The sequence below is a fragment of the Bactrocera oleae genome, chromosome X (assembly GCF_042242935.1).
Source record: "Bactrocera oleae isolate idBacOlea1 chromosome X, idBacOlea1, whole genome shotgun sequence".
In the NCBI taxonomy this organism is placed as follows: Eukaryota; Metazoa; Arthropoda; class Insecta; order Diptera; family Tephritidae; genus Bactrocera; species Bactrocera oleae.
The window spans coordinates 35525881-35551553 of NC_091541.1; the positions used below are offsets into that span (position 1 = coordinate 35525881).

A 25673-nucleotide genomic window follows, 5' to 3' on the forward strand; every position below is an offset into this window, starting at 1 on the left:
GCGACACAAGTCCGAAACTTTGAGATGGACATTTTTCTGCATTCCCTTTCATATCTCATCTCAAACTCTTGTTCATGGAGCGTATGTGGTGCACAAAAACGCTGTAGCGAAAGTCTCTTCGTTTTTCCTTGTTGTTCGTCCACTCGCCTACAAAAAAAATGTTTGGGCAACAAAAATCTTCGTGTGTAAACCGGCGCCTATGAAACATAAACTCACATTTTAAACAAAAAATGTAATTTGCCATAATATTTATAATGTTAGTATACATACTCATATTTTTCCAAACATACCAATTGTTTGATAAGCAGCTGTCTGGCCTTTATTAAAATTTTCATTACTTGCTAAACCATTATTGTTTGTACGCTTTATTGCTCCTCCATCAGTTCCACCTGATTGCTCTCGATTGCTTTCAAGATCCATGTTGCCAAAAATATCTTTAGAACGTTGGTCGGATATAAAAGTCTCCGGTGTATCAAAATAATGTTTAGGCTTGTCTTCGTTTTCGTAAAATTTTATTAAGGGATGTGATGAATAATCGAACGATTTGTATTGACTCAAAGGCAGGAATTCATTATTTACATTACAAGAATCAAACTGAGTGTTTAATTTTTCGAACCCTCGAAGCTCGATGACGATGTCATTCGAATTTTCTGAAATTGTATCGATTATGTTATCATCCAAACTCCCACCTTCAATATCTGAACCAGCTTTATAATCGTTTAAATTTAATAATTGCAGTTCGCTGCAACTATCGCAGTCAGTGATATCGCCTGAACCATGTCTTAAAATCGTTTTAAGTTCTGTTATCGGTGCTTGTGTTTCTGTCTCAATAAAAACACCAGATTTGCAATTAAAATTTCTTGTTTGGGTTAAAAAATTCTGCTGGGGTACGTCCCAGTTTAGCTCTATAGTTTTATTATGTTGGCACTGGTCTTCAAATTGAGAATGATATATTGACGGTGGCTGAGCTTGCGTAGTGTTACTTGCAGAATCACAATCACCCGGTAAACTGCTTAATACGCCAACACCAAAACCATGCAAAGTACTGTTATCACCCGTTATATCACAATTACAACTATTACTACTACTGCTACTTCTACTCCTGCTTTTACTATAATTACGTTTGTCGGCACTACTACTACTACTTCCACTGCTATTTACGTTTGCATTAATTGTGTTACACGATCTATCGAAATTATCGCACTGGTGCTTATTGGATTCATGTTCTTTTTCATTGATATTGGATTTAATGCTGTCGTTGCTTTTTTTGTAGCATTTATCGGGTGAGGTTTTTGAAAGGCTTATTATTTGTTGGACTGATTGGCTTTGATTTCCTTCCTGTATTCTCAAAAACTGCCTACTAAAGTCTTCATTACTACTAGAATTGAATTTTTTTATAATTTTACCACTAATTCTTTTTTTAGTTTGTTCGCCGCTAAACTTATTTGTTAATAAATCAATGCTAGTATCAGTGCTTGATATTTTGTAAATTTTACTTGAACTCTTAGGAATAATTGATGTTGATGATAATTCGGTTACATATATCGTTGAGTTTGCGTTTGAACATCCATATAACTGTACTTGCTTGCTGTTATCGATCGTTTTTGTTTTATGGTTTAATATCCGATCAACATCCCAATTTCTATCTGTTGCATCTTGACATATATCAGTTGATTTACTACTGATATCATCCGTTCCATAAAATTCGCAGTTCGTGACCAAGTATTGTGTTTCCCTAAAAATGTAAAATTTGTACATGTAATAAGGGTTGGTACAGAATCTAATAGTTGTTTTTAACACCTAAAGCTCATCAATATATATATAGATATACAGTTATACAGATATCAAAATGATAGAATGAAGAAAAGTCAATAGGAGGGCGAAAATCACTATAATTCCTCTTAATGATGAGGATTTCACCCATTTCCGGCCCCAAGCTATAGTATATCTAGGAATATACATACGATAGTATGAAAGTAACATAATTTACCATTTAGTATATCTGACTGCTTACTTGGTTTACTACTGAATCGTAACTAATGAAAGGGATGCAGAAAAACTTAACGAAAAATTATTATGTAGATCATCGCAATGTCGGCATTAACAAACGTAGCTTACATTAGGTATAAAGCTATATTTATTTTACTTACTTTGGTAAAGATGCGCTATGATATTGCTCAGGAACCAAATCAACACCCTTTTCAGAAAAATGGTTTGTAAGAAAAAAGTTGCTATCATTGATTTTATTTCGCCCACTTGTCCTTAAAGTAAAATTTTGAGTTCCGTAAAAGAGAAGCGAACCGTGCGATATGTCAATTTCTTGACTGCTGTTGCTTATCTCATTTTGTCTTCTAAAGCAATATTGGCCTTGACGCTGCTCAGTTTCTTCTGGAGTAATTGCATTTATATTGTTGGTGTGATTAATGGTGCCAGTTTCTCGTTTATTCTTTATACATGTATTAAAACTATTATGTTTGCACTTCCGACCGAGGTCCTCTAAAAATGGTTTTGGAGTCGGCTTATGTTGTCCACATATCTCGTCTGGAAGAAATCAACTATTTTAACATGTTTTAATATTATTGGGATTCTTAATTTTATGGATATATCTTTTTATAACCCCTCTGTTTGGCAATGGTGCGATATTTTTAGTTTTCTGGTTTAACATGCATCTTATCCATTTTTAACACAAGGGCACATTATTAACGGGAGGCGATTTTCTTCGTATTTATTTCTCATATTAATGACCGACATTTTCGGTAAGAAAGTCAGCCATTCGCACTCTGGTCCACATATTTTTAGATGTAAGATACAACACCAGGGCCAATTTGTGCAAAGCTTTATTAAGACAACCTTATTAATCATATGGAATTTAAAATTATAATATTTGAGAAATAGGCAGATCAGAAATGTAGTATAATTTCATCGATAACATAAAGAGAATTTTGCGTATCAAATTTGGCTTAAATTGGCCGAGTAGTTCCTCAGAAGGGGCGGTGCCACGTCCACAGTCCAATTTGCAAATCGATTCTTATGAAGCCTGTGGCTCTGAAATTTAATACCCCTGAGGTATTTTTTTAATGTGTTAGCACTATTTTAGTAGTTTTCAAGATAACCGTTATAAGGAGATGGGGATGGTTATGATCCGTTTTCACCGATTTCTAAATATGGTCGGGAAAATTTGCCCTCAGAAAGTTTTGTTGGTATAGCTTTTTAGTGCTTTGTGAGATATGTACACTACATTTATTATAGGTCGCGGTATAGCTTACTTTTTAAATTTTCCCCCGCTACCTCGTTACCAATAACAGTTTTGTATCTTAATTTGGAGTATTTATGGCACTTTGTAAGTTTTCGATTAGTGAAACTTTGTAAGCGTAGAAATATTTTGATGTCGCTCATCTCAAATACTAAGTTTCATCAAGTTATCTTAAGTTTTACTCAAGTTATCGCAGGCACGGACATCCTGAATTCAACTCATCTCGCCTCCAGATGGGTGTATGTTCAATCATGCTAAAGAGGAAAACATCGGAGTAAGTATGTAGGTAATTGGTCAAATTTTGAGATATCCTAATCGAGTTCTCATTTAGTTAACCGCTAAAAGTAAATCCAAACAGGTCAGACTCTCCCCTAGCCCAAAATATCGCAATGCACATAGCATAAAATGCATTTTAAAGAACAGATTTTTTAACTAAAACTATTTTTAGCTTCACGTTAATTTCGACATGAAAATTTTGTTTTAATATCTCTAGTAGTTTTCATGTTATATCGTTTTTGCCTTCTCCTGTAAATGAACATATTCTATAAATTTTTTACATCAAACCACATTACGCTATAGTAATTATAATATTTTGATATTAATTTCTTTAGATATCTGTCGCACTAAGCTATATCTACATCAACCAGAAGGACTGTGATCATTACATTGAGAAGATATAGAGTTAGGTTAACATATTCACATATTCGAATTAACCCAATATATAACCTTTTTGGAATAAAAAAAAAAGATACTGCATCAATTTTTTTGAAGTTTTAAGAGTATATTAACACATATTTTAAGAATACACAGTAATATCGATCTCCGACGGCACTAAAAACAGGTCCTCCACTGCTGCAGTGATCCTCCATAGTTGGAACCTAAAAAAAAGTCGCTCTAGAAGATATTGTCCCTACAATGACCTACTGTCGAAAAACAAAATAGCGGCGTTCTTAAAAACACAGTAGAATTTTACTCAAACTTTTAAACTTTTTAGCCTGCCAAAACTCGATTGTTGATCAGACCAAAAAACTGTGTTGAGAACTATACACAGAACATGCAGATATTTAATAATGATCGAAACATTTGTCTCCGAGTAGTCACTGACGCGAGTTCGAAAAATGCTGTTTAGAGAAAAACGCATTTAAAGATAAACTGATAGAGCGAGATGAATCGATCAAGCATTTGCGACACCAAACAGTACTTTTTGCGATATAGTATATGCAATACAATCAACTAGAATATTTGTAATCATGATGTTAGTTATATGGGGCTAGGAATGGTACTGAAAGGTTTTTTTCCATTTATAGTACCTTACCAAATTTTTGCCAGGAAAGGAAGCCAACGTAATTAACATGATAATGCTTGCAAATTGAATGATATTTTCGATATAGCCATGAGCTCGGAGGTCCTCATATTCAGTACCCGTGGGCTAGTAATGTCCGACTCTGACAATCTTTAGGCGGGAGTGATACACACTTGAGGTATAATTTTAGGTAATTGTTGTCCTCAGATCTTCATTGATGCTTTATTTATTTAGAGTGGAAAAATTTTTGGATAATATAAGAAGACTGTATTATCCCATTATTTTTCCAGTTAGAATGTTATGTACACATTGAGTTAAAATTGGTTCAGAAATTGATGTGGTATGTATTTTCCTTTAAAAGTATATGGGCCACACCCGTTAAAAAATATTTGAATCAGTTAACATGAAAGTCTCTTGCATTATCGCTATTTTTTAATATTTCTGACGCTCTCTGTGCTTTTTGAGTTTGTGAAGTACATTTACCTTAAATAAAGGCCGCCAGTGCAGAAAGGAGTTTGACGCGATTGAATTATGAACACCCCGGTTTTTGACGGCACAAAAGAAATTTTGACTATTACATTTCTTCAGTATATTTTTTTCATAAAAAAATGTTTAACACACTGAACTGGTAATTACAGCTAAGAGATCTGAATTCTACAGAATTTTGCCGCTACAACAACAACAACAACTAAGTGACTTGAATATGTGATATGTGCAAAGTGTGTAAATAAATATTGAAAAATATACATAAATTATTGAAAAAATTCACTTTCCACTCACGGATTTGTAATCTACATAACTTTTTTTTAAGGGGTAATTCCTTCGAATTCATAAAAAGGACACTTAATTGTGTCACCCCTTACAACCCCAACATTAAGTACATATTTACCCGTAATTGTTTTTCATATTCCTAAAAACACATAACAACATACGTTAATTATGATACTGATTGGGTGCACATACCTAATACATGCACAATGTTGTAATCAGAAGCGTTGATTGATAAATGATTTATCAACAAAAAACCTCGTTATTGATTGTGTCAATACGTGGTGTACATACATATGTATGTATATTAATAACATTAAGTCACGTTTAACTTCAAATTAATATGCAACCACTAACAATAGAAAACAATTGTGTTTTTTGGTGGTGTATTCTTGTTTGCATTCTGAGCTGGTGTAATAACAATTCTTAAAGCAGACTTCACATATATTACTGTGATCCTAGGACTCCAATAATAAAGAAGAATAGACATACACAATGAAGAAGAACCTCTTTCCTTTATAGACTAGGAACATACATTTTTTGATACAAAGTTCTGAATTTTAACAACACAAATTACCTTTTTTCATAGCGTAGGTGGTTTAAATCTGTTTTAATCAAAAGGTTCCAAAACTCCACGTATCTCTCGCCTCATCTGCTGCGTTTCGCTCTTTTTACTGTCAACCATACACTACTCTTAATCCAACGCAAAAGGCCAATAGGTTGTTATACATAAATTCACTCAAAGCAAATTCACAACAAATGAGACATAAATAAAAATTTATTGTCATTGAAGCTCCCTTGTTAATTATCTTACCGTATATCACAAAGTTGCTAAAAACTCTGAATGTGTGTAGATATTGACTGCCAAATAAAATAAGGGATTCGTAATATATCAAAACTGGCACTTCTATCACAATACACTTTCTTTCGATTTTCTGATTAAATACTAATATCAAACATAGTTTTGCCGATTATCTAATTTTTTCAGCATTTATCCATTCCATTGTGAACGTTTGTCGTTAATAATGAACCGAAATCTGAAAATTTTATAGTAATAGGAGTTTAGGAACAAACAACTTATTGTGACTCACACTCACTATCTCTATTATAAGGACTTACCACGCATGGGCAGAGATTCTTACGAAATATAAACAAGAAAACACATTTACATGGATAAAGATTACAATAATCGTTACTATGCATTTATTCGAAATCACTACAACGTGGGCAAGGATCTTAATAATGTAAAATAATGGACATATTTAGGCCAAATATGTAGTTGTAAATGATAAATAAAGTTGCACCCAACTGAACATTTTATACTCCCGCAATTTTCAAGAATTAAAGCCGGGGAGATACTTTTAGGTGTTAGCACATCTTTATATAATATTAAGAAATGTTGCACGAGAAATCAAATTTCATTATTCGATTGAACAGTGAATAGACTAAAATCTTATTTATTCTATTATGAACCTAAATTATAGGTCATATACTCACTCTATTTCAACACTATATATTTCTTAATATCCAAAATATCTATTTCTATTCAAATCAACCCAATTAACTTAAATAAGATATATGTATGTATGTGATATAAATTCAACCCCAGGTGCGGAAGGTGTGCGCTGATTGCATTAACTTTAGTATATAGAACAGCTTTTATATAACTTAGAAAATTTGTGGACCGATTTCACGCATTTTCGGCATTAAGCTATAATACTCGTATATCCAATATTATACGTTCACCTGTGCTAAGATATTTTACATACTGACCGATATACATATACATATATTTATGTTAGGTATATGGATATGCTGCCACGACATATTATTACTAGAAAAAGCTGCTCTCTGAGTTTCAATTAGATATATTAGAGTTCGACCGATATATATCATAATAAGGCAACAGGATGTTTAAAAATGCATATTAGGTATGTTATATCAGAGTTGGGGGAAGTATTAACTCGGTTTTATTTATTTTAGGCGCAAATTCACAATCTTATCATGAGAAGACGATCTCCAAATTACTTTAAGATATCTCACATATTGGCCGATATATGCGGTATAAAGTCGACCTGAAACGTCAACTGCAACGTATAAGAACAAAGTATAATGTTATTTAATGCATCCGAAATATTTTCGACATTGAAAATGTTCTACTTTTGTTCAGCGAGTGGCAAAAAAGTAACCCATTTCCCCTTGGATATTCAACATCTTTCCCGTTCTATCAAATTACAATTATGGCAGGTTGTCTCTTTCTATGATACCTCTTCTATGTGTATCCTTCTGGTTTTGTTTTGTTTAGCAATTAGGTTCTGTAACGTCAAATTATACAACGCATCTGTTTGCAATGTGGTTGCATACCGACGATGTATAAATACTGCAGTCATGCTGAATCGATACTTTGCAGTAGTACGTTTTCGAAGTCAGCCCATATGTCTCTATTATAGCAGAAATCGCGACAAAAAATCACACATTCACAAAAGTTTGGCCAGTTTCCTTGATTAGCTCTGTGATGTGATGCAAAAAATGGCAACGCTATGTCTACGGTACGTTGTGATGTGTGACGATATTCACAGGAGGAATCTTTTTGTCGCTCAAACCGCTTTTTTAGGCGATGGAACGACGAGGAGAGACGAAAAGACCGAATGCAATTCAGCATTTTATTTTAATTTGAAATTCTTGTCAAGGTTATAATAGCGCTCGGTTTCAAATGAATATATACGTTATGTTCGAAAATTTTAATTTTATTACAGAATCAACAGTTAATTGACCTCCAGTTAATTGATTTTACCGCTTACATGATTCATCTCATCGGTCAGAAATATATTGCATACAAAATACGTGTAAGTGGATCGTAAATGGAACCCGGTTGATTGGTTTCCCGGCATAATTAATTAAAAATTTGAGTTACTGAAAAAAAATATACTTTTAATTTCCTTCTGTTGATTGTAAAAAAAATATTCGTTAAAAAAATATCGGGCATTGCCGAACATATATGTATGTGACAACAGCAACATTTGTGATAAACAACAGTTGGCATTTTTGCAAATCAATTGAAAACATATGTGCATTGGATATTTTGGATGGTATGAGAAGCAAGAGAAAGAAAATGATTCTCCAAAGCCTCTGTCAGTTCTCGAAGTTTTAAAAGTAAGCAACCATACAATAATCTGAATTGTTTTGTTCCTTATATTTATTTTATTTTTTATAAAAATGTTCTCTTAATATATAAATACAAAATCCCTCTTGTTTTTGTTACAAATGGTATTTAAATATCAGTACTAAAAACTAAATAAATAGTTAAAGTGCACGTAGGATTCCTGTAAACGCACGAATTGTTCAATTACGGGGTATGGCTGCTGTGGCGGGTATAATATCATGTGCAGATTCAGTTTTTTTTTTTGTTTTGTGATATAATCATTTATTCACAGGACTAATGAAACACTTATTTAGTTTAAACCTTAAGTTGACGAAATTTTTTTTTCGCGTAATTTTGTTGACTATAATAAACAAATCGTGCGATGTCTCTTTGATCATTTTTTTTTAATCGCGCCGCGGCGAGATATTTAGCATACACAAAAAAAACGTGGTTAATCTAAATGAGAATACCCATAGAAGTATAGATACTGGTGTTTTGACATTCACAACCATTTTGTTATTGTCAAAATTATTAATATTGAAGAATGATTTAAATATTGAAATAAAGCTATTTTTGCAGCATCTAATATAAAAAAAATTTCTAAAAACAAATTAGTCAAGTGTTAGAGGATATAAAAGTGAAAAATATAAGTGTATAATTCATTTTAAAGCGGAAAAATACGTACATTAAATAGTTGAAATTTTCAACTTTAAACGTAAATATCTCGAAAACTATAAGTTTCCCGCGGCTATATCTATATATATTCTTGATCTGGAGGATCTCCTCTATCCGCCCATACCCATTTTATCCCCGAAAGCCTGAAACGTTATTCTAAAGCCGACCCTGATTTTGTGCACCGCGTACATGAAGAATCCAAAAAGTTAAGAATTTGATACGTACGAAAATACAGAAAATGCGACTCAAGTTGTCGGACTCGTAGCGCTCGTGTGAATGCAATGACCGACAAAAACACTTCTTGTGTGAACGCAGTCTAACTTCATTCACTGCCTAGCAAGCATTGTATGAGCCTACAAGTAGCCAAAGAATCAGCTGTTTTCCTATGTGTGTGAAACAGCCGTGATCACCTGATCAAATATGCCTTTTTTTGAGACAGAGTTTTAAATAAAAGGATCTAGTTTAACAATTTGTTTATGAACATGTATTTGTAATGCAAATAATAATGAAAACTTTCAAGAATATTTTCGAAACAAAAGATTATTATCTATTTATTGCTTTTCCGCACCACCTCTGAGGTTGCAATATAGACGCGTTACCGATCTTTTTTGGGTGTTCGGCAAATTTAATCTTTAGGAATGAAAACAACCGAAAAATGTTGAATATGGAATGAAAACATTCTTAAAGTTATAAATTTTAAAACATGACACGGCAACACACTATAGCAGATTTCTGTCATTTGGACGTTTTAGTAGTAGAATATTGGTTGGCAACCCGTACAAAGTGTGAGTTTAGTAGCAGAATATTGGTTGGCAACCCGTACCAAGTGTGATTTTAGTAGTAGAATTTTCGAGGCAACCCGTACCAAGTGGAATATTTTTGCATGTGTATTAGGGTAATCTTAGGATTTGTTACTTGTAGATTTATACAATGCTAGCAAGTCACGACTACCAAAACTCCAATCCATTGAAAGAAGTTCATATGCAAAAAATTGTGAATTATATCCAAACAATTACTGTGTCTCTTATGGCTGATTTACATAGAAATTTTGCATCGCTTTGCTTCAGACCTTTCCTTTGACAGATAAGTTCGTTGTCCTCCACACACAAATACTTAAGCTTTGAAAAGTGATATCAAACTGAGCTGGAAAATTAACATTGAAAAACGAAGAAATAAAACGTACATACATACATATATACAAGCCGAATATAGTCACGTAGATGTATACGATTGTCATTAGAACAATTTGGACATATGAAGCATGGTTTGGTGGCCAGCATTAAAGAAACTAATATACCTTCTGGAAATTAAATGGAATGCAGAGAACAGCGGGTGTAGGGGTTATCGGCGCTATTTAGGACATAACTTGCATAATATGCTCGTACCTCAACTGCCCATAGACGTTTTCATTCAGAAAGTATCAGCATGTTCAGCTACAAGAATTAAGAAGCTAGGTGGTTAGAACAGGACTTAGCGTTACTTTTAACCAGCTAAATTTAAATTAATCAAACTATATCCTCCCAAGGTTGGATTTCAATAGTCACTTTCCGTTGAGTCATCCTCCAGACATGAATGGCGATTCTCTAGATTCTAGATTAGAGGTGGCTGCCCGCTAAAAATGAGCAAGAGAGAGCTGTATACCCGATTTAAAAAAATATCTCAGAACAGACAGAAATCAAAACGAAATGCAAGATAACGAAGCAGATTTGACTCAAGTATGACAAGACTGGAGAGCCTGCACTAAACTTAGATCCACACTATAACAATATTTGCTGCAGCTGCAAATTAGAAAGGAGTAAGGAAACAGTTTTTCACTTTCTCTGTGATGCCCAGCTTTATCACAAACCTGACATACAATACTTGGAATCCATCAGACACCAAACCTTGAATGGTTGTCTACAAAAAGGTTACAAATAGTTTCATCAATGAGAGCACCAAATAATTCGAACGCAACGATGTAACGAAATAGCGAGGTCAAAAAGGTCTTACGATAGTGCATCAAAATGGCACATCTTGAGCCCTTCACAACACGAACGTAAAAATGGTGTGTACCAAAAAATCAAAAAAAAAACTTAATCGATGTACGCGCAGTTTAAATGGCAAATACCTTAATAGCGCAGCAGCTAAATTAAAATGAGACATCACTCCTATTGGAAAAGATAATTACTCGCCAGTCACGCAAGTACCAAATATCGTAAACATCGCACATATCACGTTGCGCTAGTAAAAATTAACAGTAATACATGAGATCGGAGTAAATGTGACAAAGCCAAAGTATCAAAGCCCGAGAAATTACTTCAGGTGTTGGCAAAATTTTATATTAAAGGAACTATTGATCCGATTCAAACATACTATTATCGAGAGTTTCATTTATTTATTTTATTATATAAATTACAATTATATATCTTAGGCCTAGGGGCTTGAACAGTTTTGGTTCGATTTAGACAATTTTTGGTCACAATGTGGCATACTTAAATGCATTATTCACGCAAAGTTTTACCCCGATACAATCATTGTTGCTTGATTTGCATAGTGGAAAGTTAAAGATGAGATTTAAAATGGTGTTATATGGAAAATAAGCGTGGTTGTAATCCAATTTCGTCCATTTTCGCATTATAACATAGAAATATGAGAAGAATTTTTTGTACCGAATTTGGTTGAAATCGGTTCAGCAGATCCCAAGATATGGGGTTTGACCCAAAAGTGGGCGGTGCCCCACTTCATCTCATAAAATTTAATATCTCTGACGTGTTTAGTACTTGATTTATCGCGCTTCTAGTTGTTGTTGTTGTTGTTGTTGTAACGATTATCTAGTCCCCGTTTGGGTGGTAAATTCTAGATTCGTTGTCGTCGAGGTCATCTAACGGAAGGCCCAGGAAACGAGCTGTTTCGACGGGGTCGGACCATAGGGAGAGGGGTGTTAGATGAGTGGGGTTTGTTGGGCATGCAAAGAGGTGGTTAGTGTCATGCGGAGACTCATTGCATGCAGGACATGTGTTTGGTATGTCAGGGTCTATTCTGAATAGGTAGGAGTTTAACCTGCTACAATATCCAGAACGAAGTTGCGCGAGGGTCACTCTAGATTCGCGAGGCAACTCGAGCTCTGTGTCTGCAATGGGTGGTGGTTTGACTCGTATTACGCCATTCACTGAGAGGGAGTCGGTGAAGGTGTTAATGGCTCCACTGTGAATGGCGGTCAGTGCTTGTCTGAAGTTAGTTGCGTCCGAAGTCTGGTCGGCGTGCTGTCTAATGTCGTCGACGTAGTCAAGGAAGGACCTCTTGATGTTCCTAGGAGGCAGCTCCGCTACAAGCAGGCGACTGCAGGGGTGGTTTCTGCGAAAACATCCCAGCAGAAACTGCTTGGAGAGGAGCTCGTTATGTTCCTTAACCGGAAGCATACGGGCCTCGCTATGTAGGTATTCGATTGGAGACATTAAGAGGCATCCCGTGATAGTCCGGAGTGCAGTGTTCTGACAAGTCTGAAGCTTCTTATTCTGCGTGTCACTGCATCCAGGCGACCATATTGCGGCTGCATAATTGAGGACCGGCCGGCCGATTGCCTTGTATGTTGCCAACAACGTTTCTTTGTCTTTTCCCCATGAGCTGCCGGCAAGCGACTTGAGGATTTTGTTGCGGCTCTGTACTTTGGCAGTTATCGCGGTCGTGTGAGGAGTGAAAGAGCACAGACTGTCCAAAGTGACGCCTAAAATTTTAGGGTTATTTACTGTCGGAATTTTTGTGCCATCGGCTGAAATGTTCAGGTCCAGTCTGTACTCCTTCGTCCAATTGGTGAAGATGGTCGCTGTGGATTTAGTGGGGGAGAGTGTTAGGTTCCTTGCAGAAAAGAAGCGAGAAAGATCGGAGAGGTAGCCCTTTACTTTTGAACACATGCCATCGATTCCATTGCCCGACGTCAATATCGTACAGTCATCTGCGTACGAGGTCATTGACATTCCCGCTGGTGGCTGGGGGAGTTTTGAAATATAGAAATTAAACAGTAGCGGGGAGAGGAAACCGCCCTGCGGAACCCCCTGTGGAACCCCCTGTTTAATTTTCCTGAGTTTGGAGTTTTGACCTCGAAATAGTACGGAGGAGTGTCGACCGCTCAGGTAGTTCATGGTCCACCGCTTCAGCCCTGGAGGGAACGTTGATTGTTCCAGGTCCTCAAGTAGCGTTGCGTGATTGACTGTGTCAAAAGCTTTTGACAGGTCCAACGCTACGAGGATCGTCCTCTCGCAGGGTGGCTTCTGGTTCAGGCCATGAACTATCTGGGCGTTTATGACGCTAAGTGCTGTGGGTGTACTGTATTTGAAGAGTGGATATCGACAGGTTGAGGACCTTGGTGAGGTAGTTTACTCCCGTTGGGCCTAGATGTTTTAACATCAGCATGCTTATTCCGTCAGGGCCGATGGATTTAGACGATTTCGCCTTTTTGATGACACTCTGAACCTCCCCATCGGTGAAAGTAAGTGGTGCGCAGTCTTTTGGCATTTTGCGCAGCCGTCGGGTAACACTTCGTTTGGCCTTGTCGGTCGAAGGGTGCAGTATAAACTGCCGGCTAAAGTAGCTCGCGCACTTCTTCGGGTCCGAGGAGGCATGGCCATCGAATTGAATTTCAACCCGATCGTCATGTCTCCTCGGATTTGACAGGGCCTTGACAGTAGTCCAAAGTATTACTCACACCGGTGGAGAGGTTGCAGGACTTCAGGTGCTCTATCTATTTTGTCCGCTTATGATGATTTACCATTTGCCGAATCTCCAAATTGAGATCCCTTATTCGGGGATCACAGGGATCGGCATGGCGTAAGGTGTCGCGCTCATTTGCTAATACAGCTGCTTCGGCTGGGAAATTAGGGCGGAGTTCCGCTATTCTTCCAGCCGGTATGAAGCGAGCAGTAGCAGCAGCGATCACCTTGCGGAATTGACGCTCGCCAACGATGACGTCCGTAGGAATGGATAGTGCGTTGAAGGTGCTCTCAGTAAATTCTGTGAAGCCGACCCAGTTAGCTTTGTTAAAGTTAACATAAGTGCGGTTATCCACAGAAATAAAGTCAGGAGGTTTCTCGATCGAGATAATTATGGGCAGATGGTCTGATGCAAGAGTTAGCATAGGTCGCCAGGTTATACGTTTTATCAGACCACCGCTAGCGATGGTAATATCTGGCGAGCTATTACAGGTGGCCATAGTTCTGGTGGGGGCTTCGTCGTTCATTGTGCAGAATGTCGAATCGTCTATCTGTTCCGCCAGCTCCATCCCCCTACGATCGTTTGACAGGCAGGAATGCCAAAGATCGTGATGCGCGTTAAAGTCGCCTAGCACTTTCTCCACGAAGTAGCGCATCTATATTCGGGTGATATCCTGTTGGGCAACATGTAACTGGGGGGATGTATATATTAAATATTTCGAGCTCGACATCGCCTGACCGGACAGCTATACTCTGACATTCTAGGGTGGTGTCCCTGCGGTCGATGTCAACATCGATTAGACGATATTGCACGGTGTTGTGCAATATGAAGGCTAGGCCTCCTCAATTATCCCGCTCGCGATCCTTACGTAAAACGTTGAAACCTGCACAACTCAGAAGATCTGAGCGGCTGTTTAACTTGGTTTCTTGGACCGCAGCTACCGTTACGCGCTCCCGGCTCATAAATGCAACTATCTCCTCGATCTTGCTCTGGAGTCCGTTGCAGTTAAATTGTAAGAGTCGCGTTTGTCGCGGGTGTCCAGTCGTGATCCTAGGGGTGAGTGGGGTGCGTGTAGGTGGTGGTTGTTGCAGCTGTGCTATCCGCATGGGCGGTTGTCGCACTGTGGTGTTGGTTGGCGACGCCACTGTATGTGATTGCGGGGGCAGACTCCTACAGCATGGGGCAACATACGACGCACTCCACTCTCGTGTAGTGCGCAGGCCAGAACACGACAGAAAGTGACACCAGCCAGTACAAGAATTGCACTTGACTGATGTGACATTCCGGCGTATTATGGTCTGACACACGGAACAGACTGTGCGAGGAACCAGGAGTTGCTGTGTGGTTCTCGCACGAGGATTGGAGCTGGATGATGGTTGGGGGGGAGGTTGGTCAGATTGGGAGTTATGCTGTCTATGTGAGCTCCTTGGGACCGTGGAGGTCCTATCTTGGCCACTCGACTGGAGTGGCAGCGCAGTGCGCGAACATGGTGCAGGTTGCACGGCCGTTGAGGCAGATGTCGCATTATTGCGTTGACAGCATGGGGCCACGTAACTCGTGGTCCACTCCCTGTGTGTCTTAAGGCCCGAGCAGGTCTTAAGATGGCTCCATCCATTGCATGTATTGCACCTAACCGAGGTGGAATTTGGATGGAGTCTTTTCCGCATACGCAGCAGTAGAATACCTCGGGGCCCGGGTTGGACTCGATGCCAGCACGGGTCAGGAGGATACGGAGCAACCCTGCTGCTAGGCGTTGCTCCAATGACGACAGACTTAATCTAAAACTTACCGATCCAAACAGGGTTAGATCGTCGAAATAACAGCCCTTGGCCGGATAAAATCCGGGTCAATTCCGGTATCGCAGAACCTGCTGTTGTGAGAATGAATGTATACTTTGAATCGCGCTTCTAGTAGTTTACAACAGTACTGTTATATGGAGAAAGGGCGGGGTTGTCAACTGGTTTCACCCATTTTCGCACTGATGGAGGTGCTAAAAACGCTCGCAACCTGTTGCTACAGAGTATAATAGTTTTGTTCACCTAACGGTTGTTTGTATCACCTAAAACTAATCGAGTTAGATATAGGGTTATATATATATAAATGATCAGGATGAAGAGACGAGTTAAAATCCGGGTGACTGTCTGTCCGTCCGTCCGTCCGTGCAAGCTCTAACTTGAGTAAAAATTGAGATATCTTTATGAAACTTGGTAGACATGTTTCTTGGTACCGTGAGACGGTTGGTATTGCAGATGGGCGTAATCGGACCACTGCCACGCCCACAAAACGCCATTAATCAAAAACAAATAAATTGCCATAATTAAGCTCCGCAATAAGATACAAGACTGTTATTTGGTACACAGGATCACATTAGGGAGGGGCATCTGCAGTTCAATTTTTTTTAAGTGGGCGTGGTCCCTCCTCTAATAGGTTTAATGTGCATATCTCCTAAACCGCTAATGCTATAATAACAAAGATCACTGGAAGCAAATGTTTTTAGCACTTCTATTGACGGTGTGAAAATAGTTGAAATCGGGTGGCAACTCCGCCCACTCCCCATATAACGGTACTGTTACAAACTACTAAAAGCACGATATATCAAGCACTAAACACGCCAGAGACATTAACTTTTATCTCTGGGATGGTATGATATGACTTTATAGGAACCGCGTTTAAAATTAGACAGTGGGCGTGGCACAGCCCACTTTTAGGTGAAAACCCATATCTTGAGATCTGCTTAACCGATTTCAACCTAATTCGGTGCATAACGTTCTTTTCATGTTTCTATGTCATACTGCGAAAATGGACTACAATCACGCCTACTTCCCATATAACACCATTTTAAATTCAATCTGATTCTTTCACTTTCCACTATGCAAATCAGGCAACAATGACTGTATCGGGATAAAACTTGTAATTGTAGGTATCGCATTACCTTATATTAAGTATTTCCAATATATCCATTAGTAATAATAACTTAAAATATCTATTTTATTAGAACTCCAAACTAGGCAAAAGCAATCACTACTTCTGACTGGAAAACTTAGATATATATTTTTCTGTTACGTACTTCTATGTATTTATACACATGTATACACATAGCCAATAAAGTCTGCGTTCACCCGACACATTTTTTTAAGTGAAGTAAAAACACAATGTAAATAGGTAATTCAGTTCAAATTTTCTGCTTTATATTCTTTATATTCTTAAGTTCAAAATGCAAAAACAAAAATGTATATTCCTATTTTAATTTTTGTGATAACGGGATTTTAGTGTAAGAACAAGTAAACATAGGCACCATTAAGTCTGCGTTCAGTTAGCTTGAATTGGAAATACCGTTACTTCTCATGAATTTGTTCGTTCTTTTTGCGTAGATTCTATTGTGTTTTAATATAATTAGTCGTTTAAAGAGCTCGTGACTAGTTTTAAGAATATTTAAAAAAATGGAAACCAAAGGAAAAGAAATTAGTCTGTCGGAAAGAAAAATTATCATTAAGTTGTGAAAAGATGGCGAAAGTTTCAGAAAAATTGGGCAAACTATTGGAAGAACGTATTCTTTTGTCCAGCGCGTCGTAAAAAATTTTAAAAAATCCGGAATTTTAACGTCAAAACCGCGATCTGGCTGTCCGAAAATATTATCAGCCCGGAAAGAACGGAAAATAATAAATATGGTGAAAGTTAACCCTCGAATTACGTCCACAAAGATTATTGAAAACGCAAATATAACCATTAAAAAACAATTTGTGCCGAAACTACCATATATTTCACTTGTAAACATTCGAATGCGCATTGAATTTGAAGGAGGATGAAAGTAAATTTTGCATTTTTGGCATAAAAGGTCGACAAATTGTGTGGCACTCTTGGATTATCTTCGACGTTTTGGGTCCAACAAGATAATAACCCGAAGCATACAGCGGAAATAGTTAGTCTTTGGCTCTTGTTCAATGCTCCTAGACAACTTAAAATGCCCTCTCAATCAACTAACCTCAATCCTATTGAGCATCTATGGGATCTGTTGGAAAAAAGAATTCGTCATCATACAATAACAAGTAAAGAGGCTTTACGAAGTGTTATGAAAGAAGAATGGTCCCAGATTACAGCTGAGGAAACAGATAAGTTGGTAAGATCAGTGCCGATGGGACATATGCCGAATCGATTGAGCGAGGTTTTAAAACAACGCGGCTATCCAACAAAATATTTAATTTAATTTTTCATTATCATTTTTAATACTTTTGTAACTAATTTTAAAGCTGAACGCAGACTTAATGGTGCCTATGTTTACTTCTCCTTACACTAAAATCCCGTTATCACAAAAATGAAAATAGGAATATACATTTTTATTTTTGCAGTTTGAACTTAAAAATATAAAGAAGAAATACATGTAGAAAATTTGAACTGAATTACCTATTTACATTGTGTTTTTACTTCACTTAAAAAATAGTGTCGGGTGAACGCAGACTTTATTGGCTATGTGTATATACAGCAAAATATTTAAGTTTTGGCATAGATGACATGTATTTATTTTGAAAATCAAAGCAAGTGTTAAACTCTGTTTCATTTTCTAAACTGCGTTTTCGAAAATAAGTTTTCCGCTTTGTAATTTTATATTCATATCAATAGAACGAGCTTTCGGCCACGTTGAACCGCAGAATTCTTGTCACCAATGTATAATACTTAAATATACCACTATATATTATACTAGAATATGTGTATATAGATATTTACACCCTGCTGTGATATCAACTAGTAATAAACTAGCTAACACCTGGTGTGAACCGAAAACACAAACAGTCGACATTCTTTTTTCCACACAAGCAACTGGTATTCTTACTTGTTAATGCCATATGAGATGTTTATTCGGATTTCGGTCAGAAAGATAACGGTCTAATAGCAGAAACATAAATATAAAAGATAATTCTACTGATTGGGTTTCTTGATCTGGGTTCAATAAACAACTCATTAGTAAGTTAATTTTTGACTAGTTTGTTGTTTCACTGCAGGGTATTTATGGATCACCAAATAATGTCTAAACATATGGACAAACATGCATATACACGTAAGAGTATATCATACCTAAAGAGGAAGTAGCACATACAAATATACACTCGTTTCGTTCGCGCTCGTGTGATTTTCTTTTCCTTATTGCTTAATAGAACATCACTTTTTCTGTTTTTAGAGACCTTATTTTCGTACTTAACAATTTTCAAAACACTTGCTTAATTTTCTTCCATATTTAATATTTTCATAAAGTTTTAGTATTAAACAAAAATATTCACAAACAATTTTTTAAGTACAGTATCTGGATATATGTGAACGTTACACTTGCGATCGTCAACTTTAACAAATAAACTGATGAACTAGAATAAACATGCCATCATTCTACCACACTACAAATACAATACGGTCACAACACATAAATATTTTCAACTAAAACATTGCCGCGGTCTGTTTTACAGCATACATACATATGTAAAATTTAATTCACACGGATATCAATTTTTTTCAGATTTATTTTGGTAGCATTAAAATTTTACAAAAATGGGTTACATTTTCGGAAGGTATAATCGTGTTTGAAATATTTGCATATGATGTCAAAAAGTTTAAATTTTACAATTTGACTGTGTACAAATGCATTATATAATATTAATCATTCTTACATTGCACCAAGTAACTTGTTACCAAGTCAACATAAGATATGCAGTGTGAGCTGACTAAAATATAACAGTAGTAAGTTTTGTATTTAGTACCTTTGAAAATAAATTTGTAATCAACAAACTCTTATAAATAAATTCTTGTCGAAAGTTATGTACTTTAGTTTGACACATTTTAACATTTCACCAAAACGCATACTTGGACATGATTTGTGGCGGTTAAATGTTTGAATAAAACCAATATAAAGTGAAAAACCCTGAGTAAAACGGCACCATTGACTATACTTATCAACCCCCGCTCTATCATCATCAATATTTTTGCTCTCTCTACTATTCTACTCTGCAGATCGGACAAGTATTGCATATAGCTGAACGATCAAAATCAAGTCGGGTGACTGTCTGTCCGTCCGTCCGTCCGTCCGTGCAAGCTCTAACTTGAGTAAAAATTGAGATATCTTTATGAAACTTGGTAAACATGTTTCTTGGTACCGTGAGACGGTTGGTATTGCAGATGGGCGTAATCGGACCAATGCCACGCACAGGATCACATTGGGGAGGGGCATCTGCAGTTAAAATTTTTTTTTTAAGTGGGCGTGGTCCCGCCCCCAATAGGTTTAATGTGCATATCTCCTAAACCGCTAATGCTATATTAACAAAATTCACTTTAAGCAAATTTTTTAGCACTTCTATTGACGGTGTGAAAATAGTGGAAATCGGGTGGCAACTCCGCCCACACCCCATATAACGGTACTGTTAAAAAATACTAAAAGCGCGATAAATCAAGCACTAAACACGCCAGAGACATTAAATTGTATCTTTGGGATGGTATGAGATGAATTTATAGGAACCGCGTTCAAAATTAGTCAGTGGGCGTGGTCCCGTCCACTTTTAGGTGAAAACCCATATCTTGGGATCTGCTTAATCTATTTCAACCAAATTCGGTGCATAACGTTCTTTTCATATTTCTATGTCATAGTGCGAAAATGGGCGAAATCGGAGTACAACCACGCCTATTTCCCATATAACACCATTTTCAATTCCATCTGATTCTTTCACTTTCCACTATGCATATCAAGCAAAAATTATTGTATCGGGGTAAAACTTTGCGTGAATAATACGTTTGAAATATGCCACCTTGTGACCAAAAACTGTCTAAATCGAGGCAAAATTGTTCAAGCCCCTAGGTAATGAATATGTGGACCCACAAAGAAATCTAAAACGAGTATACCATTTGACTTTGCGAGAGTATAAAATGTTCGGTTACATCCGAACTTAGCCCTTACTTGTTGTTTATTATTTTCGTAATCATTAGCTTACTTACTAAATATTGATATGGCCACTCTTACTGATTGTTCGAATATCATCCCGTTTGATTCCTATTTGGACTAGTTCCCTACAAGGTATCCTGCGAACAAACTCTGACCCTGTCCATAGATAAATTTAGCTCCTATTATTTTGCAGGAGTTCGAAAAGCTTTCTATTAAGCATATAAGGGCTAGGGGAAGTATTGTACCGATATTATCTAGTTTTGGCAACACGACATATTATTTCTAGGAAAAAATGCTCTCTGACTTTCATTAAGATATCTCATAGGTTGCCAGATATTTTGGGTAAAAAGTCAGAGATAGGCAATGAAGTCGGCATATTCGGTAACTGGGGACTTGAAAAGTTATGGTTCGATTTCGACTATTTTTGGACGTGAAATCACACTCCTTATATACACTTTGTATGTAAAGTTGTATTTCGATTACGTCATTGGCTCTCAAATAATATACTGCAAAGAGAATAGTCATATGGAATTTAATATTGTAAATCGCCATTAACCCAAGTAAAATCGAGGTGTTTGTTTTTACTAGGAGATACAAAATCCCTGAGTCACCACTGCCGCGCATGAGAAACATCCGCGTAATATCAATATTTGCGAACTTCTGGTTGACTTTATATATTATATGTTTATATATTATATCTGTCAATCTGTGAGGTATCTTAATAAAACTCAAAGCGCGTCTCTTTCTAGTAATAGTAAAAACCGGAATCGGTTGAATACTTCCCCTAGCTTCCAATAACATATTGTAACGGATTTCTCGATAAATCGTCTACCTGTAACTCACTCTTGAGTTCGATCACTGGATTGTTAAATAAAACTCCCCAATTTAATAGCTCCACACTTATCTTTATTTCTAATTCCAACAACTTAACACTTATTGCTCGATATTCGAGCTTACAACTTCTTGCTTATGTCTCAATTGTTCTTATCACGACAACACTCTAACTAAAACTGTGTTTGCTGCACAATCCGGCAGCCCTTATATAGTAAATCTTTTACATTGCTTCTAGAACATTCTGGCAACTACGAATTCGCTAACTAGTTGCTTCTGGCAGTTTATCGTTGATTCGATTTTGTTCTATCATCCGTGTTCGTCACACTGCCCTCCACCTAAGTCTGATCGTCCCGATTAGACATATTTGCGATACCAAACACAAAGCTTTTATGTCCCCCATCTCGTCTTCTAGGCTGGTGCTGACATCGTTAGCCGTCCTTCTCTTCTTGGAGTTAATTCCATCCGTTTTCCGGATACTCAGTTTCTGGTACATCCCTTGACTTAAAGCTGACTCGAGATTCCATTCTTGATCAGAACGTAACTCCATTGGAACACCGAATCTCGTTACCCACTTGCTGATGGATGCCTCCGCCACTGGTTCAGTCTCTTGATTAGGAATTGTGTATACTTATGGCCATTCATTGAAATGGTCCTTGACTACCAAAACATGACTATTTCCTAATTTATTGGTGGGGAATGGACCATCTTCATACACGCCTATTTTCTCAACTGGCGCACGCGAATTGTGCTGTTTCATCTGCCCATAACTCCTATACCTTGATCCTTTAGCTACAATGTTCTCAGCATATTTCGCAATCCTTTCTATATACTGCACGTTAAGAACATCAGGAATTCCAACCCTTGGAACAACCATAGGTACTCGGAAGGTTTGCCCATTTTCGCTTTTCCATACTCGATGCAAGCAGCCATACACTAACTTTAAACTGCTCCGTTCTGCCCAATATGATTTTGTGACTGGCCTTCCTGTAGTTATTTCTCCAATCGTTGTACGTTGGTTCAACTCCACCTTATGTAATGTACCTTCCAATTCTGGATCTTCTTGCACAGAGTCATCCGTTTCAGGTTCAATTTTATGCTGATCTTCCACCTGTGATGGTATTAACGCTTCCTGCTCTTCCAACTGTAAGGACACTTGTGCTGGTATCCAAGCTTCTTGCTCTTCTAACTGTGAGGAACCTTTTACTGGTTCCTCCTCTTCCAACTGTTAGAACACCTGCCCTGACATACGCGCTTCCTCCTCTTCCGACTGTGAGGACACCTGCGCTGGCATGCGCCCGTTCAATTCTTCCGACTGCGAAGACACTTTTGCTGGTATACAAGCTTCTTGCTCTTCATACTGTGAAGATCCTGGTTCACATGCTTCCTCCTCTTCCAACTGTGAGGATACCTGCGCTGACATATTCACGTCGAGCTCTTTCGGTGCTGACAACTGTGCTGAAAAACGTGCATCTTGCGCTGCGAACAGCTCTTCCAAATGCGTTTACAATCGCGTTTCCATTTGAGACATACGTTTATCCTGTTCTTTAAATTGTGTCGACATTTGCGTTGACATCTCTTTACCCATCTGCGATATTGCAGCAAAAATCATGTTTATGTCCACAATCTTTGACGGGCATTGAGCTTCGTCCTTTTCTTCTATTATTGTTGTCTCTTCCTCTAATTCCATGTGAAAGACATATTCCTCAACATTAATGTTTTCCGCCTCCATGGCCTCTCTCAACCGTGATTGTAATTCAGTTTTTAATCCATTAGTCGCCAAACCACGTTGCTCCAGCTCCTTTTTCAGTTGTGGAATCTTCGGATCGTTAAACTTGGCCATTTTCAAATAATTATCTCCTTGGAAATTTATTTGACAATCCTACTTCTGACACCAATTGTAACGGTTTTCTCGATAAATCGTCTACCTGTAACTCACTCTTGAGTTCGATCACTGGATTGTTAAATAAAAGTCCCAATTTAATGGCTACACACTTATCTTTATTTCTAATTCCAACAACTTAACACTTATTGCTCGATATTCGAGCTTACAACTTCTTGCTTATGTCTCAATTGTTCTTATCACGACAACACTCTAACTAGAACTGTGTTTGCTGCACAATCCGGCAGCCCTTATATAGTAAATCTTTTACATTGCTTCTAGAACATTCTGGCAACTACGAATTCGCTAACTAGTTGCTTCTGGCAGTTTATCGTTGATTCGATTTTGTTGCTCGTCACAATATATAAGATTTTCAAACTTCCGGTTTGCATTATACAGTATGTATCAGTCAATATTTAAGATATCTTAACAAAATTAGGTGAACGTATATGAATTAGTACTGTTGAAATACAATTTAGTTAATTTTGCATTAAGACCTCACCTCAGTAATATTTCTGATTTTAGGCACAAATTTGCGTACAAATGCCCTGGGTGGCCAGAATGCTCTATATAAAAGATTTTTAAAGTGTATTCTTTTATTTTAAAGTCATCTATTGTTACTGAAATTAAACTTACAGATATGGATATCAATAATTTTTAAACGCGACGAAACGTAAGACTTGATTTTCGAGGTACCTTTTGTTAATCCAGAAATGAATACAGATTTCTTCGGAGGTATTACCACTAAATTTTTCACGTAAGCCGCTAAGTTTTCACGGGGAGCATCTTGAGTATTCAGACGTATTGTATTCACTATCTTGAAGATTCATCAAAAATTTAACGAAACTGAACGCAAAGCTTCCCAAAAAAATTATGATTAATAGCATGAGGAAGTCCGCGGACGGCCTCCATCCGCGTTCCCACGCTGGCCGCAAATTCTTCGCTAGTCGCTTTATGTGAATGGCAGTGGCGTGAAACGGGAAAAATTGGGAAAGAGAAAGCAATTGGACACATTTAACGAAGTCACGTAGGCAGCTGCGAATTGCTTCCCGTGAGACTCTAGTTTTAAGCATTCTTAGATTTAAGTTCTAGTTTAATTTAACAACTGTACCGCCAACGCTCACCAATTGTACAATTTTAAAATAAATAAAATTAATTAAAAACGAGAAACAACCCCTACAACACGGAGGAAACCAACTCATTACTACACTTGTAAAGTTTCACCTCTTACACCACTACATATTCAAAACTAACTTTTTGTTTTTAATTTCAAAATTCTATTGCAAGATTAGCAACATTCATCATGCATATTTTTTGAACGCGTAAGAAAGAGATGCACATAAAGCTATACCAATTTTCATCAACAACGGCCGCCATTATTTGGAAAAAAATTTTGAGGTAAGCACTTTGTCTGATTTGCTTTTTAAATATAATGTTATTTTATTTTGTTTTATAGCTTCAAAAGGCGTTTATAAAGAAAGTAAATACTTGAATTTTATGTTGTTTCTAAAAAACGTATTAAATATAGTTGTAATAGTTAGAAATTTTGGTGTGCTTGGTTGTACAAATACAATTTTTTTAAAATAAATTAAAACAAAACGGTAATGTCTTTTTGCTTTGGTGTTTAATTTATTTGTTAAAGTTTTACTTTGAGCGCTTCCAATGTTAAATTTGATTGCGGCTTTATGTACCTGTGTAATACAAAGCGTTTTTATTGTTTTCTTTTTTTTATCTTTTAAGTTCCGATAATGATGATTACCAAAGAAAGGGTGATTACTTCCCCTATATAGAAGTAGCAGTAGCAACAGTTACAACAACGGCAATGGCAATAGCAATAGCAAGAGCAGCAGCAGCAGCACGGCACAAGCAACATTTTACTTTAAATAATTGTTAATATTATACTTTTCAACAATTTTTTTAGGTTTAACAATAAAGTACTTAAAACGTCCGCTGTAAGCGAACAAAATGATATTGACATCATGTAAATGAAAATTATAACTTTTGCGAGTCAATTAACCACTTGACAGTGGTGTTGTTGTAGTAGTTATCTATTTCCCGCTTAGGTGGGAAGGTTGAAGTTAGTTGTCATCGAAGTCATCTAACGGTGGGTCCAGGAAACGTGCTGTTTCGACAGGGCCGGACTTTAGAGAGAGTATTGTTAGATGAAAGGGATTCATTTAGCATGCAAAGAGGTCGTTAGAGTCATGCGATCACTCG

General features: G+C 37.1%; 1 protein-coding gene and 1 long non-coding RNA gene across 16 annotated transcripts in view; one reads left to right on the plus strand and one right to left on the minus strand.

The window, feature by feature from the left end:
- Positions 1–18637, minus strand: part of Ca-alpha1D (Ca[2+]-channel protein alpha[[1]] subunit D) — a 74550-nt gene extending 55913 nt beyond the window's left edge. For 11 of the 14 annotated variants that reach the window (XR_011397243.1, XR_011397244.1, XM_070112360.1 and 8 more), the window contains exons 1-3: positions 18550–18637; positions 2151–2541; positions 291–1735 (exon numbers count right to left, since the gene is read on the minus strand). Coding sequence is in view for 12 of the 14 variants with exons in the window: in XM_070112360.1 (XP_069968461.1) it covers positions 291–1735; positions 2151–2541; positions 18550–18622 (1909 nt within the window). In the remaining 2 variants the exon portion in view is untranslated. The other 3 variants (XM_036363067.2, XM_036363080.2, XM_070112361.1) reach the window with 3 other exon arrangements.
- A 61-nt stretch (positions 18638–18698) lies between these two features.
- On the plus strand, positions 18699–25448 carry LOC106625181 (uncharacterized). 2 transcript variants are annotated; one of them, XR_011397245.1, is made up of 5 exons: positions 18699–18880; positions 19121–19267; positions 19331–19551; positions 24749–24854; positions 25197–25448. It is a non-coding gene; the product is annotated as an uncharacterized lncRNA (long non-coding RNA). The 2 variants fall into 2 exon arrangements; XR_004976607.2 differs by having other exon boundaries at positions 18879–19267.
- The last annotated feature ends 225 nt before the right edge of the window (positions 25449–25673 follow it).